Source organism: Embiotoca jacksoni, unplaced genomic scaffold (assembly GCF_022577435.1).
Source record: "Embiotoca jacksoni isolate LCO1_2020_lvr unplaced genomic scaffold, fEmbJac1.0.p SCAF_3, whole genome shotgun sequence".
In the NCBI taxonomy this organism is placed as follows: Eukaryota; Metazoa; Chordata; class Actinopteri; family Embiotocidae; genus Embiotoca; species Embiotoca jacksoni.
Window position 1 is genome coordinate 18,137,462 of NW_027185381.1, and position 19,344 is coordinate 18,156,805.

The 19,344-nt window shown below is 39.2% G+C and overlaps 2 protein-coding genes across 2 annotated transcripts; both read right to left on the minus strand.

The window, feature by feature from the left end:
* Positions 1–179: 179 nt before the first annotated feature.
* LOC138205851 (guanylyl cyclase inhibitory protein) lies at positions 180–3,467 on the minus strand. Its single transcript, XM_069162161.1, has 5 exons — positions 2,693–3,467; positions 1,943–2,075; positions 1,647–1,796; positions 1,441–1,546; positions 180–998 (listed from the first exon to the last, which is right to left on the minus strand). The coding sequence occupies exons 1-5, from the start codon at positions 2,761–2,763 to the stop codon at positions 862–864; spliced, it is 597 nt and encodes a 198-aa protein (XP_069018262.1). The 5' UTR covers positions 2,764–3,467; the 3' UTR covers positions 180–861.
* Positions 3,468–3,557: 90 nt separating this feature from the next.
* bmal2 (basic helix-loop-helix ARNT like 2) lies at positions 3,558–17,661 on the minus strand. The gene is made up of 17 exons (XM_069162159.1): positions 17,432–17,661; positions 12,358–12,487; positions 12,219–12,272; positions 11,976–12,017; positions 11,665–11,822; positions 10,765–10,844; positions 10,286–10,378; positions 9,692–9,809; positions 9,465–9,614; positions 9,051–9,294; positions 8,553–8,659; positions 8,151–8,301; positions 7,985–8,055; positions 7,736–7,850; positions 7,436–7,526; positions 6,710–6,809; positions 3,558–6,604 (listed from the first exon to the last, which is right to left on the minus strand). The coding sequence occupies exons 1-17, from the start codon at positions 17,487–17,489 to the stop codon at positions 6,447–6,449; spliced, it is 1,920 nt and encodes a 639-aa protein (XP_069018260.1). The 5' UTR covers positions 17,490–17,661; the 3' UTR covers positions 3,558–6,446.
* Positions 17,662–19,344: the final 1,683 nt, after the last annotated feature.

Genomic DNA, 19,344 nt, shown 5'->3' on the forward strand with positions numbered 1-19,344 from the left:
AGCACAGGCGACATCCAGTGGTCGATCAGTATCAGCGGTAGAAGAAGCCTCTTCCATCCTTGCAAAAATAGCAAGACTGTGCTACAAAAATACTCCAATACAAGGAAAATTCCTGAATTAAAAGTTTTATTCAATGTAACACTAGAAGTATGAACAAAAAGATTCAGAAGTAACAACTAGTATGCAGAATAACCCTTTTCAACTTGTTATTCACACATTATTTGATTATTGTTAGTGCTGCATTAACATTTAAATTGTATTTTATTGTTGTAGTTTATTACGATGGCTCTAACAAATCTCAACGCTATTTTGTAGTTTAATTTAAGAACATTGCATCATATTGTTTTAACTAATCTGCAAACTCATTATTCTCTATAGCTGTCAGATAAATGTATTGGAGTAAAGAAAGTACAACATTGCCATCTGAAATGAAGGGAAGTAAAAGTATCAGGTGAAATAGTATCGAAATATCCGAATACATACATTAGAATCCTTCTTAAGTAAATACTTGCATAAATGGTACTGCATGGGCCAGAACAGGTGAACAGACGACATGTTATAGATCAAAATCATGGTAGAAAGCCCCGGAAAGAACAAAAACCAAACAGGAATGATCAAAACTACATCAAATGATGAAGCAAAGAAAACGTCAATAAAATATAAACATAAAAGGCAGGAAACAATATATTTCATGTTGTGAACACGTCATAAAGTAATATCTAAATTTCCTAATGCTCTAAAGTGTCTACATTGAAGTCACCCAACAGAATATGATATAATTGGATTGCTGGACATTTCAGTCCAAGCATGGACTGGTCAATTTCCCCCCACACAGTGAATACAATACTACCCCAGTTCAGGTTAACCATGGGTCCCCAAAGCGGCGTCCCTCCTCAGCGGCCTCTCCACCTTCACGGTGCTCGGGTCACATTCCAGCATCACTCTGATCCAATCATCATCCAGCGATCCCTCTATGAACTCCTCCAGACTGATGACGGCTGCAGTCATGACAAGGACAGGCAGTAATTAGAGACAAAGAGCAGAGGACAGAATCAATTAATGTCATCTGATCCGCTACCTCAGTTTATGTCTGCAAGGGTTGATATAGTGATGCGTGTTTTTACTGCGCATAAAACAATAAAAATCTCTTAATCTCTTTTTAAAGGCCATGGGTTCTATGTTAAGATTTGTATTTTTTTTTTCATTACTTCACTTGAGTTGTTCTTTATGGAATATTAGAAACCCAACTGCTATTTGGTGAGGGACTCTTTTGATGGTATATTTACCATATTTTTCAGCATATCTTTTATAAGGTAATTTCTCTGAGGGGAAAAAGACACTCTAAAGTGGATTTGAGGATGAATGTGACGAGATTTTATTCCAGGTTGAAATAACAACATGCCATGATTTCAGGTAGAAAAGGGGAAATCACTTCCTTACCGTTATTGTCTTTATCTAATCTCACAAATATCCTGTTGGTACATTCTTCAGCGGTGAGTGGGTTGGGTTTGGTTAAAGCAGCAGCCACATTCATTTTATAAACAGCCTGTAAACACAAGGAAACACACACCAGTTGAAAGATGCAACATCTGGACAACATCTCCAAGATAGTTCTGACTTGGCTTTGCACTGCAAAGCACACACACCTGCATGATTTCCAGCATTTCGTCCTTTGTAATGGTTCCGTCTCTGTCTTTGTCATAGAGCTTGAATGACCAGCGCAGCTTCTCAACAGCTGAACCTTCAATAAGCATGCTGATGGCCATGACATACTCTCTGAAATCAACTACCCCGTCCTGAAGAAAGGTACCCGGGTAAACACTTTATTTCAACTTTATGATGCATAATTACAAAATAATTGCATTAAATATGGCCTTGTTAGTGCTGCAAGAAAAGTATTGCCTCACATCCTGAATAAAGTCACTCAAAGTACTTTGCTCACCCCATTATTGTCCAATGTGCGGAAAATCTGTTCTGCATACTCGGCTGACTCAATGCCAACAGTTCCATCACAGAAATGCCTTTGAAACTCATGAAGGGTGATCAGCCCACTTGGACATTCATTAATAAACTTCCTATCACAAAAAAAGATGTATTAAAAAACAGAAGAATTATCGGTTACAGCTGTAGCAAACAAAAAAAGGCATCAAAGGGTCATATTTGTAGCCGGAAAGGATGTGTGGAAGTGTGAATTAAGAAAAACAAGGTCAACCTGTCCACAACCCACAGAGATTACATGTGTTTGAGAGCTTGTTTACGCCCTGCGACACAAGTGCCAAGATAATTAGGTCAAATGATTTTGAAATACTAGTGTGAAGCTAATCCACCAACAAGGGAATAAAGTAGGTTCAAAGATGATAGCTTATACCAATGCTCACACAGCAGATTAAATAGATCAAAGAATAAAACAGGCAAAGGAGAGATTTTATCTGGAAATTGAATTCTATATACCATAAAGATTGAACTCAGACATTTTCTGAATGTCGTAAAGCCACAATTCTGCAGTTTTAAGCTGCAGACAGTAGCTCTGCATGTTGTGACTTTAAACAGCACAAATGGTACCCTAGAAAGTTCCCACTCCCCCTGTATTCCTCTTTCATTTACTAACCTGCCTGCAGTATACCTGAATACACTAAGAGCATGGAATCACTTGCTTTTCTGTGGACGTTCGAAAAGCAATTTAAAACCTTACCTAAACCACTCGTACAGCTCCGTAACATAAGACTCTCCTTTCCTGCAAGGCGGTGAAGCAGCTTGGCCCATTCTGTAAAGGAGGAGATACAGCTCCACTTTCACCGCAGACTTTATATACACAACAAATCCCAGCTTATGCCATGCTTTCTTAATTGCACCAACCACTGCCTTATCACATTTGACAAATTACTCTGAGCTAATCCCCTCAGAGGGGGGAACAAAAAGGAAGGCTGTGTGTGGGTATAGTAAAAGGAAAATGTAATTACTAAAAAGGCAGGCTGCTACTTAATCTACCTTACCAGGAGATATAAGACTGAAGACTGAACAGTGCTTAAACATTATGAAATCAGTGTTGTTACTGTATTTCTGTTTGAACCAAATATAGATATTTCAAAATATTCCCAAAGTTCCTGTTGGGGGTTCAGTAAACTAATATTTATTAACAACATGACAACCTGGGATACGGCCCAGACATGTTGATCGTAGCAGCAATAATGCAAAAGACAAATACAGAAAACGTTTCCGCTGGAGCCCAAAAATCAAACAGGAATGAAGTTAAAAAGTGGCAGTGTGGTGCAATAGAGGCAGTAACAAACTCCTAACTGCCAAATATAATCCCAAAAGTTAAGGTCCGTCGTCCGGGCCGGTGACTGTTGGCGGTCAGTGCACGCACAAACACCAGTCTGTCTGAACTTCCTGTGTCCGATAAAGCAAACAAATTATTTAAAAAAAAAAAACTAACAAATGAAACCAAAGCAACATGCAACTATAGACATAAAGATGGTCATGAAATCAAAATATAATGTTCCCTATCTTTAAAAAAAATCCTATGTATTTGATTTCAAATGGAGACAGAAGCAAAATATGTGACCTCTTGAAAAGGTTTATCACTCAGTCACCACAAAATAAGTCAATGTGAAAATAATATTTTGGCTTTCTGGGGAAATAACAGCTACAACAGTGCAATTATTGTAAAAGAACAACAGGAACAGAAAAATAAAAATAAAAATACAAGTTTGACTTTTTGCCTTTAAAAAGGACCAGCCTGTGTCTATGGCACGACTCCATAGCTCTGCTTGTTTGTTTAGGTAGTGAGTACTGAATCCAACATGTAAAGCTCCTGCTTTATCTATGAACAAGCATCCACTTCATTCATGATGTGCACAGTATGCCATGTTGCATCAGGTTAATCCAATGATATATTTTAGCCCTCCTTTCAGTCTGCCATGTGGGAGGCGGCCCCCAAAAGCAACACAGGTTCATTGTGTGCCCGAGCAGGAATGTCCAAAGGCACTTCGGACACAGGCAGGAGAGTCCTCGTGAGTTCAGCTGCTCCATCAGCTGGCTCCTTCAAGCATTAGGGAGAAAAGACAGTATTCTTCATGATTCACAACAACCTTTTCTAATCTTGAGACAGGAGTTCTTATTGAAAAATCCTTAACAGTCCTCAAGAAATTACTATAAATCATGGCCCAAGATACCAATACAAACAATGGCATGACATAAAATCTAGTGTTCCATATGTTTAGGTGTGAGTGGTTCAGATACTTATCACTGAGGGTAAGATACAGACACGCAGAATGTTTTGGACCAAAAGTTGTACTTATCTTGGAATTAAAAAAAAATAATCCAATAACATGTCTCGATTCAGTTTTCCATTGCACTCTGTGTAAAACACTTCAAATGAAACTGGTAAAAGTAACATATACATCAGTCCCCATGGTATGAAACGACTCCCAAAACAACGTGCCATGCACCAAATTATTATTTTGCTGGATTTCAGTAGTGCATCTCTTAATTTTCTTTACTCATTTATAGTAAATAGATTTTGTATTCATTACATGTTAAAAAATATTAAATTTTTTCTGATAATTTGAAACGGGACATATACCAAAGTGCATACATTTATAAAAAAAACAAAAACAACTATAGAATATTATTTATCAAACTGAACCAAAAAGAGGATTTTTATATAATCTGGCATCAGTATGGCCTAAACGGCCAACCCTTTTTTTCTTTTCTATTTTTATTTTATTTTACCTGTGTGACAACACTTTGATATAATTTGGTACTTCCATAATATAAATCCACCCACATGGCCAGCATCGCAGCCACAGGGCTCTTAGCAGTGGATCACTAACAAACACGTCATCACATGATGGCTATCAAGTTTTTCTTTTTTAGTAATAAAAGTTAAAATGTGCAATAGCATGGGCAACACAAAACTCTAGATGAGGTAAATGCTAACGAGACCCATACCGCTCAGAGACTTATTCAAGTTCCAAACAAATGTCATATCACATGTCAGCAATGATTCTTATACCTTCAGGAGTCATGCACGTGACTGTTACATAGAAAGTAAATGAACATACCCTTAAGTTTAGAATTTATGGAATGATAGTTCTGCATAGCACAATCCCTTAATAAATGTATGCATGACGACACTGTCTGCCTCTAACAAGCACAAATAACATGAAGATGTCTTTTAAAAGACTGTCAGTGCATAACAGTACATAAAAAAAACAGCTAAAGCTATGGCTTACCTGCAAGATGATAAAGCTGACAATAAGTAAGAACACAGATACACAGGTAAAAAAGTACACACTCATTACGCCACATGCCAATGTGAAGGGAAGTATGCAAAACCTTAAACTGGATAACTCTGAATTATCACTTCTACCATCTGACTCAGACTGATTAAATGTCCCAGATGTGAAATGAGTTTGCTCTTCAGCCATTGCTACCAAAACTTCAATTTCAGCACCTCTAAAGTGCTGCTCTGTTTTGCACAAACTCGAACTATAGCGCTCATAAATCCATAGGAGTTAATAAATGGTCAACCACCAAAACTGGCAGCTTTGCAACAAATTTACAAAGGTGGATATTTTCTGCTGAGAAATGTTAAATGTGTCAAGCTAGAACTAATAACATCCAGGGCTTCCTATGCAAACTATCCCTTTAAGACACATATGGTCTGAAGACATGGAGTTTGCAATCATACCAACTCCATGCATATACAGTATCTTTAAATCAGTGTATAAGAGAGGAGGTTACTAGACTGTTTCCATGGAAAATGTTCAGATACTGACAAGTTAAGAGAATATCTCTGAGTGCCACATTCTTAGGTGCTTCTCAAAGAGAGTAGAGGTTATGGAAGTGTGGTCTTCCGTGGTATTCTGGATACCTACGGTTTGAATCCTGAGGGGTTGCAGAGATGGGCCAAGTTGTTAAGGTGTCTTCCTCGCATTGTAATTCAACATACACAGTACCTAGTGAAATTTCAACCTTTTAAAAAACATGAAATCAAGTCAGTGCAATTTTTGCATCGCCACTCTCAACCTTTGTTCAAATGTAGGTGGAGGAGAGGATAATAAGCAGGAATCCCGAGCCAACATGATATACATCATATCACTGTCATTTGTGTTCATGGGTTCTTCAGCCTTGTGAGGCTGACGGTAGATTTGAGGAAAGCAGTGAGGAACAGCGTTTCAGGGCACGCAGACCACTGTAAGGCTTTAGAGGCACATCCTCTTTCTGAAGAGGGAAAGCAGGTGTCCCTTATTGTAGTCAGTCCCGCTCGTGTTTGAGCAACCACCCAAACACTACACAGCTTATGTGGAAAAGGGTAATTAATAAATTAAAGTCTTTAAAAAAACAAAACGCTGCTTCTTGGAGAAAGCATTTCTTCCCATCACCAAACTGACGGGCCAAGTGTTTCCCAGCGTGCTGCACATCACACTGTAATGCAGATTCTATAAAGACCAGTGCATCTCTTCAAAGTCCACAGCCTCTCCCAAGTTTGTGTCAGTCTCCAGGAGGCTCATGATCACTGCCATGGCAGCTTCATCGTTGCTAAGACTACTAAGGCCTGGTCCAACCACGCTGTCCAAATCCAGCTGGGAATTCTCCCCTGAGATGAGATGGAGTAACAGAAAAAAAATGCAAGGTGATGGAGTTGCAATACGGGAGGAGTAAAAATAGCAAGTGTATAAGTTAACAGGATCAGAGAGCGTACCCATGAGTGCTTCTGCTCCTGAGAATGCAGCTCCTTGGGGCTCATCCTCTGAGCTGGACTTTCCTGGAATCTCCATGTCTGAAGTTTCTCCATTTGGCACCTAGAGACCAAAGGAGGAGAAAATGATAAAGAACCATGGCAGGAGTTTACTAACCATGAGGAAATGTATCAAAAGAATCAAGGGGATGAAATTATGCCTTTCATCCTTTGAGGAAAATCACCAAAACTTTAGCACATACAGTTGTGGTGGGTTAACATTATAGTTCTTCTCCCTCTAAAAAAAAACCTTTGCCAGAAATGTAATAAAAAAAAATAAAAAAAAGTAAAACAATTTTTGACGAGTAAAATAAAAGCTTTTAAACATATTTCTCTGCTTCTATATTTGCAAAAAATTCTGGCATGAGAATTGATGAATGATAGCTTAAAATCTATAACTAGCCCCATCCCAGGAAGGTACAAGGTATTGATAATTATCTGCAGGCTGCGTGAACATGTGTACACGAGTGGAGAAGTTTCTATTGCTGCACATAGTTTTTGTTTTGTTTTTGCTTATTTATTTTCCTCCATTAATGTTTACCAAAATGATGTCGTTAGGCAAATTTCTACCCTTTTGACTATTGTACAACTACATATTATTTTTCAGTTTTGTATATGGAAAAAAAGCATGTTTAGGTTGCGGGCTTTGCCACCACATTAGTGATGGGGACAGACACAAGAAAGACTTACATTGTTGCTGATTTGATTGTGAGTTTGTGGAGACTTATCCTGTGGTATACTGAACGGGCTGACGTTACCACTGGACGGTGATGAGTTCATCCTAAAGAAACCCACACAGATCAATTTAAAACTACACCAAGTGGCATCTTCAACAACTGATAAGCATAGCAATTTTAGCTGTAAAAATACTGTTGCTTTTATGTAAAAGAGAATGAAAATCTAAAAAAGGTAATTGTAGTTGTCCATTACAATTATGCCTTTCTGTTACAAAAAGTAAAATAGACAAGCTCTGCTGTTGTGATGCCACACCTGTTGAAATCCAGCAGCTCATTGGCAATCTGGGTCCCTATGCTTCCAGCATATATCATAGTTCCAGATGTGGTGGAAATGCCTGGCATAACAGGAAGGGATTTCTTGCAATCTTCTGGTGAAGCAAAAGGAAAAGAGAACCGTCTTTATTTACTAATAATACACAATCTGTATTTTTAGGTATCACAGTACATCAGAAATATAGATTATATAATATCTTTTATACACTTTTTTTTCACTTCAGCTGACCTTCAGAAGCCTTGGAATTACTTGACTGTTCAGACTTATTTTCTGACCGTCCTGTTCGACTGTGATCATGCCTTTTCATGGGATGAGAAAACAGATGAAGTTCTGATTAACACACATATACGCAGAGATTTAGGTAATGTACAAAATGATTGAAGCATATACTCACGATATGACTGTGTTAGTTGACACTATGTATTCTACTTCTTTGGTCCATGGATTGACAAAACTAAACCACTGACTTTGCAGTGTGACAAAGGAGCCATATTTTGTTTTGAACTTGTAGCAGTTTGTCTCTATTTTCTCTTTACTCCGGAGTACTATGGAAGAAAAACAGTAAGAAGATAAGTTAGAGAACATAGTAAACTCATAAAGAGCTTAGAGCCAGTGCAAGCAGAGGGCCAGTAGACATGAATGTAGTCACTTCGTGCAATAAGTGATTTATCTGAACTTCAATAAAGTATAATTGCCCTGCAGGCACATATAATCTTGGTAGACACTGAAAAATGCTTCCAGGTCATCCAATCAGAGTTAACATAGACGATACGTGGCCAATGAAAATATACTTAACCTTTTCGATGTCTATCAGCTAAATGCGGTAAGTCATCTTGATGGAAGTATTCATAGCATGATGTCCCGAGCAACTCTTGGGGAAGATAACCAAGAATGGTTGTCGCTCTGTGAAACAAAAGGAAAATATCATTGAAATAATTCAGTAAAATTGTGTTCTGTTTATTAGTGTTCTAATCCTGCTAACAAATTCCTAATTACATCCACTGTGATGTTAACTGATAAAGCATGCCAAGGAAAATAATTTTACTGTCATTCTTTGTTTTAAAATGGGCAATTCATAAAAATAGAAAGATGTCATTGGATGATGTTTGAAATATCCCAATAAATTGAATGAGGAGTAGTGACATTTAACTTGTTAACTGAATGACATGGACCTCAAAGCAAACCAATCTAAACCCTGATTAATTTTCAAAACTGAATCGCCACAATAAATTGCCACATTTGTATTGAAGAAAAACCAACCCTCCACCACCCTCTTATTAAAATTCAATTCTACCTTTGATCAACAAAGGTGAATTTTCCATCCATGGCGTAGCGTGTGATGAACTCTGTGGGCTTAACTCGGACTTCTCCATTAACCTGGGGAGATGAGTGGGAGTGGACGCGTCCCATCGCCACCAGGCAGCTGAAGTGGGAGCTATCCTGCTTGTCTGCTTCTCCTTCTCCTTCTGCTCCCATTTGACTCGTAGGCCAGCTGCGCATGTAGCCCGTACAGTGGACTGTGCAGTACTTCTGCGACTCTGTCAGCAAATGCAGACACAAATCACATGCGTCCAATGAGATACACAAACTAAAACAAATGAAATACATCAAAACGTCTTTTGAAAACAAACCAAATAAATTCAACCCTGAACATTTCTAGACCGATCTAAAATGACCCGCTATGTAATCTACTGTATGTTGTCCCGACCTTTCTTTTTGGAGGTGTTGGCTTGGGATTCCTTCTCTTCCAATTTCACAGAAACTTTGTTGTACTTCATGCGACAGAAGAAAGAACGACGTGCGCCGGAACACAATCGTGCTGCACCAATTGGGAGGTCAGCCTGGACCTGCAGACCGGCTGTGGACATGACAGGAGGCTTAAATGTACTCTTAAAAGCAAATAAAGACACACGGAGACAAAAATAATTGCCTTACTTTTAGCATCTATTAGCCGTTCACGAGGGTATAACTCAGAAGCCGACAGCTGCTCCTTCACTTTTCCCATGTCTTTGGGGTGTATATAATCAAACAGGCTCTGTCCAATCAGCTCCGCCTGGGGGTAAACAAATAGCTTATCAAACTAGCCTAAAAAAAAGCTCCTATGCTGATAAAAAAAAACAAAAAAAACATGTTAAAACCATTCTGCATCTAAAGCAATTCCTGCTGACAAACAATTTAACCATGTACACTGATTGTGGACTGCTGGCCCCGCAGCACACCAGACACTGTGTGGGGATTCGGATTCAAAAGGACAGTACAGTTTTTGGAGAAACCTTAACAATCTGTGCAGATTTTGAGTGCATCATTAGGGGCACATCATTAGTAGTTAACATGAATTACCAGGGATGCACTGGTGTGCTATTCAAAAGACATAACGCAACAGTCATCAATTTTGTATTTCTTAAGTGTACTATGATGAAAAATGTACACAGGATGCCAAACATGTCACTTCAAGTCCATCTGGTGTGTCCGGTGGTGTTAATATGAACAAGAGATGCCGAGATACAGCGACAATTATAAAACTCTTACCCGACTATAATTTAATATCTTCGTGACGGACTCTGAGACGAAAATAATTTTTCCTCGATCACAGCCCACAACAAACAGGAACCCATCTGCAGCCTGTACAGCAAAGAAAGAGCCAATGTGATGAAATGGTCAAAACAAAAGCAAGAGGCCACTGAGTATTCATATAGTTTTTATTTATATTTTTTTAAGTAGAAACATTATAATCATGATTTATTTTACCACCCTGACTAAAAACTAAATTCAATGCATGGTCTGAGTTTTGATGGTAAGATACATACCAATGGCAGAAAAACACAAACTGAAACATTTCCACAGAAATTTTGGTATTTGTTGCATGATAGTCTCGCTGGCATAAATAGCATGTTGTGCAGGTTTTAAATGAAAAGTTCAAGACACCTTCAAATAATTGACAGGTTATGCTTTGTATCAAGATTATTCAGCAGATAACTGACTGCTGTCTTTGTCAAATTTATATTTACCTTGAGGACAAGGTGTTTAAGCTCCTCATCCGGAAGGAATGATGGTTTGTAATTGGCTTCAGAGAAGGAACTTGCTGAACCTGAAAATACAAGACAACACATGTTACCACAACATTAACTACTATGGTTTAGTGATTTGTGTTAATCACAAATTGGATCTTTTTTTCTTTTTTTTTAAGAGCTTTAATCATAAGGCCTATCGACAAATACCGAGGTCCAATCCCAATGTCATTGTTGAAAATACACACACACACACACACATATATATATATACAATTTTATTTATTTATGTATTAGGAGGTGTGCCGTTTTTTCAACATCAGCACTTCAGTTAAACACATTTTTGTGACCACTGATACGTGCACATTTGTTTGTGGTGCGCAACCCAACGAATGTGAAAGAGACCTGACCCTGTTGGGCTCTTCGTGTTTTGCCCCTCTTAAAACGCGAATGCCACTCAAACTATTTGCCCCGGCTCATCGCTTCATTGTCGCAGAATTTCTGAAGCATTTCAAGGGTCTCTGTTGCCCATTTCCCGAGTTGGACAAAAAGCTGCTGGTGAACTCGCAGATGCGCCCAGCCTAATGGCCACAAAAGTGTGCTGCATTGATCAAGAGATTTCACATAGGTTATGGCTCTCCCCTGCTCCATGCATGTCACAGGGCTTTTCTGTTTGCACACAAAAGAAACTGTCTCTGAACTTATTGACTACCCCTCATATTATAATCATCTGTAACATGTTGGCTTGTTGATCAGAGCTACAATTTTTTTTTTTTTTTTTTTTAAATAAAGGCTAAATTGTAACTGTAACCACCCTTTAAGTAACCGAATGAGTCAGAGACAACAAAGTCAGGACAGATCTTTTTTTTTGGTTCACTGATTCAGTCATTGATTTGGTACCTTTGAGGGATTTGAGGTGCTGCACTGCCATTCGGAGCACAGTGAGTTTGTCCAGTTTACGAGACATGGGGTTACAGGTCGGGATCATGGCTGATAGCTTGTCGATGAGATTGTTCATTTTGTCCCGTCTCCTCTTCTCAATTTGGCTGTGCGGTTCCCTGTGGAGACATAAATTAACTGAGTTTCCTGCTTTAACTTTACAACATTTCTGTAAAATGTGGTATATTCTGAATCACAGAACTTTAACATTGTACATTTTAAGTTTGATGATATTATTACAAGAACATGGGGAAGTTTTATATAGAATTTACCTGAAACATTTAATCTTGACATGTTGGTCCTCTCCATCTGACCTGGTAAGAAGACAAACACATTTGAGATGGTTTAAAAGTGAGCAACAAAATACTGGCGTATAGAGACTGATTTAGATTATTCCTCTCTGTCAGAGTTTCATTGTTATCCAAAACTATTAATATGATCAATTATTTTTTGGTTTTGGTCTTTTAATGCTATTTGCTGACAAAAATAAACAATTGTTGTTTAACAAAGGGTACCTGTTTTGGTCATCTTCCATGTCTGCATCAAGGATTGAAGCAGATTTTGAATCCCTAAAAAGACAACAACTGGTATTAATTTAGGTCACTACATTTAGATTTTCCTGAGCCAAAATAAAAACATCACTCTCATACTCACTGGTTGTCCATGCTGCCCTTGCGCTTCCGGGGCATCTCCATGCTCAAGGACATCCCTGCAGCTGAGGATGGGGTCATCAGGCTGGGCAGAGACATCGAACTGCTTTGTTTTTCCTCAACCAGCACATCATCTGAAACGCACACAACTCAGCAGTGTTATCATCACTTGTGAGAACCTGATATTATTTGCAAGTACAATTATACATCCCACACACTATGAGGACTATAAATCAGATGGCGCCTTCACACATAAGTGATAGAAAAAAAAATCAACAGCAGGGTCCAGCCGAAACTATCACAGTGGTCGTATTAGGAGCTCACAGACAGCCCTGATGACGAGTTTCTCGTGGGTAGCATTTGTCTCACTGCTTTTTTAAATAAAGACTCAACATCAGTCGAACTAACAGCAGGAAGTTAAATAAGGAGGCAAGAGAGCGCTCCATCTGTTCAGGCTAGGAAAATCTGAAATGACAGAGCTGTCCAATAATCAGCAACAACACCCTCCATTATTGATCATACAGCTCCCTTACATATCCATTTCAAACAAAAGACAATTTAATACTTTGTTACAGAAGTTACATGTGCAGACACACAGTGTTGACTGCATGCATGATTGTTTAGTAGGGCCGTACTAAGCTGCTTTTGCAGGATTGGCTTTTGTCAATGTCATGTGGATTTGATTCATATAGATTAATATTGTAACATAAAGTCTGGACTGTGCTACATTGAGGTAGTTGTAGATATTTTTAACTGATAATCAGAGGTGTGCTCGGGCTCCCAAGTTCCTGCCAACAGAAAAGGAATATATTGTTGACTTCGCTAGTGTCCTATATTTTAATAGTTCTGATTACATTTTCACGCAGTCTTATTTAAGTACCATTTCTTTCAAATAACAGTACTTTTACTTCAGTAAAACTTTCCAGTACTCTTTCCATCACTGGGTAAATTTGTAACAATCCTTCCTCCCTGAAAAGGGAAAGTATTGAATCGGCATCATCTCACCATGCACAAAATCAGCTCTAGAGCAATACCACAGATATAACCGGTTGTTCCAGTGTAACAGCTCGAACTTCATTCTCTTCGGCATAGGTATAAGAGCATTGTTATTACAAATCTTTTAATGGTAGAGTTAATGAAATGAATCAGGGAAGGACTGGTCTTAAAGTATAAATCCCAATGGTGCTTGTCTGCGTCAACGTTTTCAAAATTCTGCGTTTCTGCCCATCCAGAATTAACTGCAAACCCAGTTTCAAACTAAAACTGGGTCAGCAGTGTTTTCAGTCTACTACATTTTACAAGTTCGAAAACAGCAGTCGTGTAATTGCCTTACAGAAAATGAACAAGAGATATGCACGTTAAAACTCAAATGTATAAGTGAGGATGTTGCGTTAGTGTGAGCAGACAAAAGTACGCAGGGGAAATCCTAACAAAACACTCTAATCAACATATTTATTATTCACTGATGACATTTATTAATTGCTCATCAGAGCGATCGTGGTCTCATTTCTTCATCAGGTAATCCATTACAGACTTCTTTTCACAAATGCATTTGAGACAAGTATCCCTTCAGGTAAAGACTAGAGCAGGTGATTTTACTGAAGGAGAGGTAATCTGAGAAATCGCCTGCTGTCATCTCATAAATCAGAGAGGTGTAGTGCTGAAGTTTCCGATGCCATGTGACCATGCGGTTCAGACAGAGCATAAATCCAGTTTACGTTTTACTACAGCTAAAACAATCCACCAGTGTTACTCAGCCTTCACAGAAACATACGTGCTGTCAGTGCCTGAAAACAGCTCCTTACCACAGATATCTGTACTTCAATGGATGCATTAATGTGTTAACAGACCTTTAAACCCTATCAGCAAAATACTGCAGCCTTCCTCTCTATCACTCTACAGTCATTTATCTATTCTGGGATATGAGATGGCACGACAGTGATTTAGCCATGGCCTCAGAAGTATTGGAGTGTGTGTGTGGCAGAGAAACCCAAAAGAACAACACAAACAGACCCAAATGTGGCTGATATCCATGACACTTATTTTTAACTATGTTCCACAGACTTTGTGACCCAAATAGCCATGACCAGATCAGCACAGACTTGACTTTTAATCCCGCTTTCCCAGTTAAATTCTGTTGGATTACAGGGTTATACAGAGAAGGCAAGTATATGACTGGACATCACACCACAAACACATCCCTCAACCAACTGCCACAATTACTCTCTCAAGCTTACACGTCCATAAGTTGGTCATTCATTCAACACCTGAATAAGCATCTGCTGCACTTAAATTACCAGTTTCTGATTAATTTTGAATCTGTACGTTATATTTACAACAATTTTGCAACAGCACTCATGGAATTTTCACAGTGGGGTGTTTACATGTATGCATCAATATTATGTGCACAACAACAATGAGTGCAGATGTGCGAGGACTGGGGAGAAAAGGGCCAACTGTGTTTTCAAACTAGGCCATGAACTACTTTGTCCCACTGTACCTCGCATTCATACAGTTAAGCTCACAAACCAAACACCTCCACCTGGGATCTGCACAGCAAGTCCACATTCTTCAATTGTTACAGACTCAACAGCATAATTATATAACGCTCAAGCGGCCATCAAACATTGACAACATTGTAACATATAGCTAACTGCATGATGATTTATTACAAGTTTATGTATTGATAAGCAGAGAAAATCTTGCTATGTAAAGAAACGGCCTGAAAAAGCACTAGAATATTCAGTTCAGTAGACATTTTACCATCAATGGGATTATTTGTTGAATTATTCGACCAACAATAAAAACACCACAGTTTAGTATACCATACGTTTTCCATCATACAAAACAAGAAAAAAACTGAAAAATTGATATTTGATAAACTTCAGCGAAAGAATATCTTTAATTTTTGCTTTATAAAATAAAATGTATCAATACGTATGAATTCATAGTCACAATGCAGGTAATACTAAAACATTGTCATGCAATCTTTGATCACAACAGTAATAAATTATATAATGCAAAAGCTGTTTTTCCACTAAATGACATGTAACTTGGAGCTTTCCGTAACCAGAACATTATGAGAACTTGCGAGGCAAAAGTAGTCAGTTCTGTTGTGACTTTTCCATTGTTTATTACAAACTAAGATGGAGCTAATGTTTATCGTAAAAAAAGCAAGTGGGACACATTATTTTTATGCATGATTCTCTACTGTCCCTCATTATACATTTGAAAACACACGGAAGTGAATTGGTCGCTTCTTTTATGCGACTGCGTTTGTTGAAGTTGAAATGTGACTACACATTAGTTGTCAGGTCGGGACCAAGGCCCAGACTAGGGGGTGTTTGGACCGTGCCAGTCCCCAGCGGCTGCGGCCTTCACCAGGGGAGGTCTGCAGATGGGGTTACATGAGGGCCAGGATGCAGCAGACTCGTGCGCCTGGGTAGACCTGCATGGAACCCACAGGGAGAGCGACGGAGGGTGTAACCTCCACCTCGCACCACCCTAAAGTGCACTGGATGAAACACCCTCTGCAATCCCGAGGCAAAGGAGAGCCCACACCAGATTTTCTAATTGCCAGTCAGAAAAAGAAAAAGAAAAAAAAAAACGTAATCAACTCTTCATACTGAACTGCCCTACTTCACTGATTTAGGGTTGCACTCCTATGACATTATCAAACTCATTATGAACAATTGCAGTTTTTGCCTGTAATGGACAGTTAACAGTGAAAAGCAGACAGAAAACGTGGGTTGCGAGACATGTATGGCGCGCAACACAGACCCCAAGCTGGAATCGAACAGAGGACGTTGTGTGGCGTGCACCGTGATCACTCGGCTACTGATGCAGCAGACCCAGAGATATCATGTTTGTGCAATTTCACCTCCAACAGCTGTGAGATTCTGGTGTAATACCCTGATAGTAGCTAGTACAGTCTCATGTAGAGATTGATGTTGACTTAAATTATATAACCCGAGAACATTCACAAGGCTCCCCCTTGCCTGAAAAAGGCCTTGTACTACTTTACATTTGTGCATACAGTTTATTGCAGTACATGTAGTTCTCTCGGGTACATTTTATGTATCACACAGGCTACACAAGTGATGACAGATATTGTATTATTGATCTTATCTTATTTTGTTTGCAGCTGTTTACTGTCTCAGAACATAGGCTTTTCGTTTAAACGTATAAACCTACGCATCTGTTCAGTTTGAGCTCTGCGGTCGCTGTGTTTAAAGTATATAAATAGTCTTCAAATGCGTGTATTTAAAAAAGGTGACACACTTGGGTGTCTGAGCCGAGATTACACGAATATGTCGTGATTTTTTTTTTTTTTTTTTTTTTAACAACAAATTACACCATCACGACTTAGTTGAACTCTTGCGTTTATTTACGTGGAAGTTTGTCTTCTTAAGTGGTTTCAGCTCAAAATGATGTGTTCACTCAAGGTACAGAGGACGTCCAGTAGCGGCTGCTTCGACCTCGCTTAAAACATGAGACTGACGGATCCCACCGGTGGGACGAGCGACCCGGAGGAAGGCCTAAACAGCGGCTAATGTTTGTTTGACACCACTTTTAACGGGAAACATGAACTATCAAAGTGTCAAAAAAAAACAACATATCCACAGGAAAAAGCGGTTGTGGGCTGTAAGCCTCCTTTCTAATAGACCGATCTTAGTGGAGCCCCGGTTTACAGGCCTTGCTGCCACTGCTAAGCTAACATTTGCGTCGTTTGGGTTCCCTACGCAGGCCGTAAAACACACCGTTGACATGTAAATAATGTTATCGAGACTAAAATGTGGAATTAAAAACACTGTAATACTCAGTTCAATACGTCGTCTGTGTGACAAACACCGTCGTGGTTACGTAAATGGCGAAGCGTCGGAGGGAGAGCTTGCTCCACTGGTCTACTGACCTAGTTTTGGAATAACACAAAGTTTCGGTCAACCAGCGCGAAAAAAAATAATAATAAAAAAATAAACACGACACCGTCGCGTTTCTCTCTTTCGGGTGAATCTCGTTGCACAGACCTTGGATCAACATATTCAAACCGGTAATAGCTGCCCCGATTGTTTGATTACCTGCCAGTTCGCCTCTCACTCTGTCACCGCCGCCAGCCGCTGCATTCCTGGCCGACATGGCTGGAGCCGGAGCCGGAGCCGGAGCGGGTGCGTTGGAGCCGGGGACTCCAATGCATGGATGAGGCAGCGGCCGACTCCAAGATGCTGCTGTGCGGTGCAATTCGGCCAGTGTGGAGAAAAGTGGGGATCGCGGAAGACAGGACACAGCCTCCTCCTACCGGTCCTTTGAAGGCATCGCAGCCGCTTCTCGAGCGATCAACTGTTGTCATGGTTACGGCGGGAAGGGGCGTGGCTACGGCGTCACATTCTCTTGGGCGTTGTTCTGACGTCACAATGGGAGCCTGGTCTCAATTGTGTTTTGTACATAGCCTGAGAAGCAACTAACTGCTACTGGAAGCGTTTTTCAAATCTACAGGAAACTTCAGTGAACATATTAAGGTACTACTTTGAAATAATTGTCAGAAAATCAGATACGAAATTTATTTAAAACACTATTAATCCGGTTACAGAAATTGCATTATTTAAACAATTGTTTAAACAACCTGTAACTCACTTTAACGCAAGATAAGTCACTATGTCTCGAAGACATTCCAGAGTTTCTCAGAGGGAATCGCCTTGTCTGAGGATGTTTGAGGAACCGAGCGATGATGAAAGCAAAATGACCAATACACCTGACAAGCAGGAACTCAAGTCCCCCATGGTAATTCCAGCAGTTGAACGTCAGCAGAAAAGTGTTAAAAAAAAGACAGTGAAACTACAAAGTGAGGGAAGACTTTTGTATAAGCGAATTCCAAAAATGATTCTTTTTTTGGAGGAAAACCTGAGAACATTTAAAAGTCTCTATGCAAAAATGCTTCGCTATCGGCATGAAGTAGGAAACCCTGAACATACCAACAGTAGGATGGAGATAACACCTGAGGAGGGGGGGTTTAATGATCTCGAGTTAGAGTTAAATGAGAGAATGGCCTACTATTTACGACAATATCGGTGTGAACAGGATGGGATCTGTGAAGTGGAGTTAGATCAGAGGAACCTTAAAACCAAGGTTGAAGAAAAGACAGTGAAACCACAAAGTGAGAGAAGATTTTCGCAGGAGGAAATTGCAGAAATCCGTCGTGCTTTTGCGGTCACACAGAGACAATCTGAAAATGTCTGTGCAGACTTGCTTGATTGTCAGCATAAAGTACAGGAGGCCACACAAATGATATTACAACTAAAACATGACAAATCAGTTATAAATGAGCACAACGCAAATCTCATTGCTAAGGTTGAGAAAAAAGATAAAGAGATTAAAAGTCTTAGGGAAGAATTGTATGATTTTCAATGTCAACCTGAGAAGACTAACCAACATTTAGTGGAACTACAATATGAGCAGGACGCAAATCTCATTGCTAAGGTTGAGCTATTGGCACATCAGTTGGAGGTCAAATGTAAACAGGAAGAAAGTTTAAGGAAAGAATTGTTGGATTATCAGCATCAAGCGGAGGAGGATAAACAAAATATAGTAAAACAGAAAAATGAGAAATTAGTTATGAAAGAGCACAACGCAAATCTCATTGCTAAGGATGAGCTATTGGCACATCAGGTACAGGAAAAAGATAAAGAGATTAAAAGTCTTAGGGAAGAATTGCGTGATTTTCAATGTCAAGCTGAGAAGACTAACAAACATTTAGTGGAACTACAACATGAGCACAACGCAAATCTCATTGTTAAGGATGCGCTATTGGCAAATCAGGCAAAAGAAGGACGTAGTGAAAATGAAAGTCTTAGGGAAGAATTGCATGATTTTCTACTTCAAGTTGACGAGAATCAACAAAATATACTACAACTAAAAAATTACAAATCGTTTATGAATGAGCACAACACAAATATCATTGCTAAGGTTGAGCTATTTGAACATCAGCTAGAGGAAA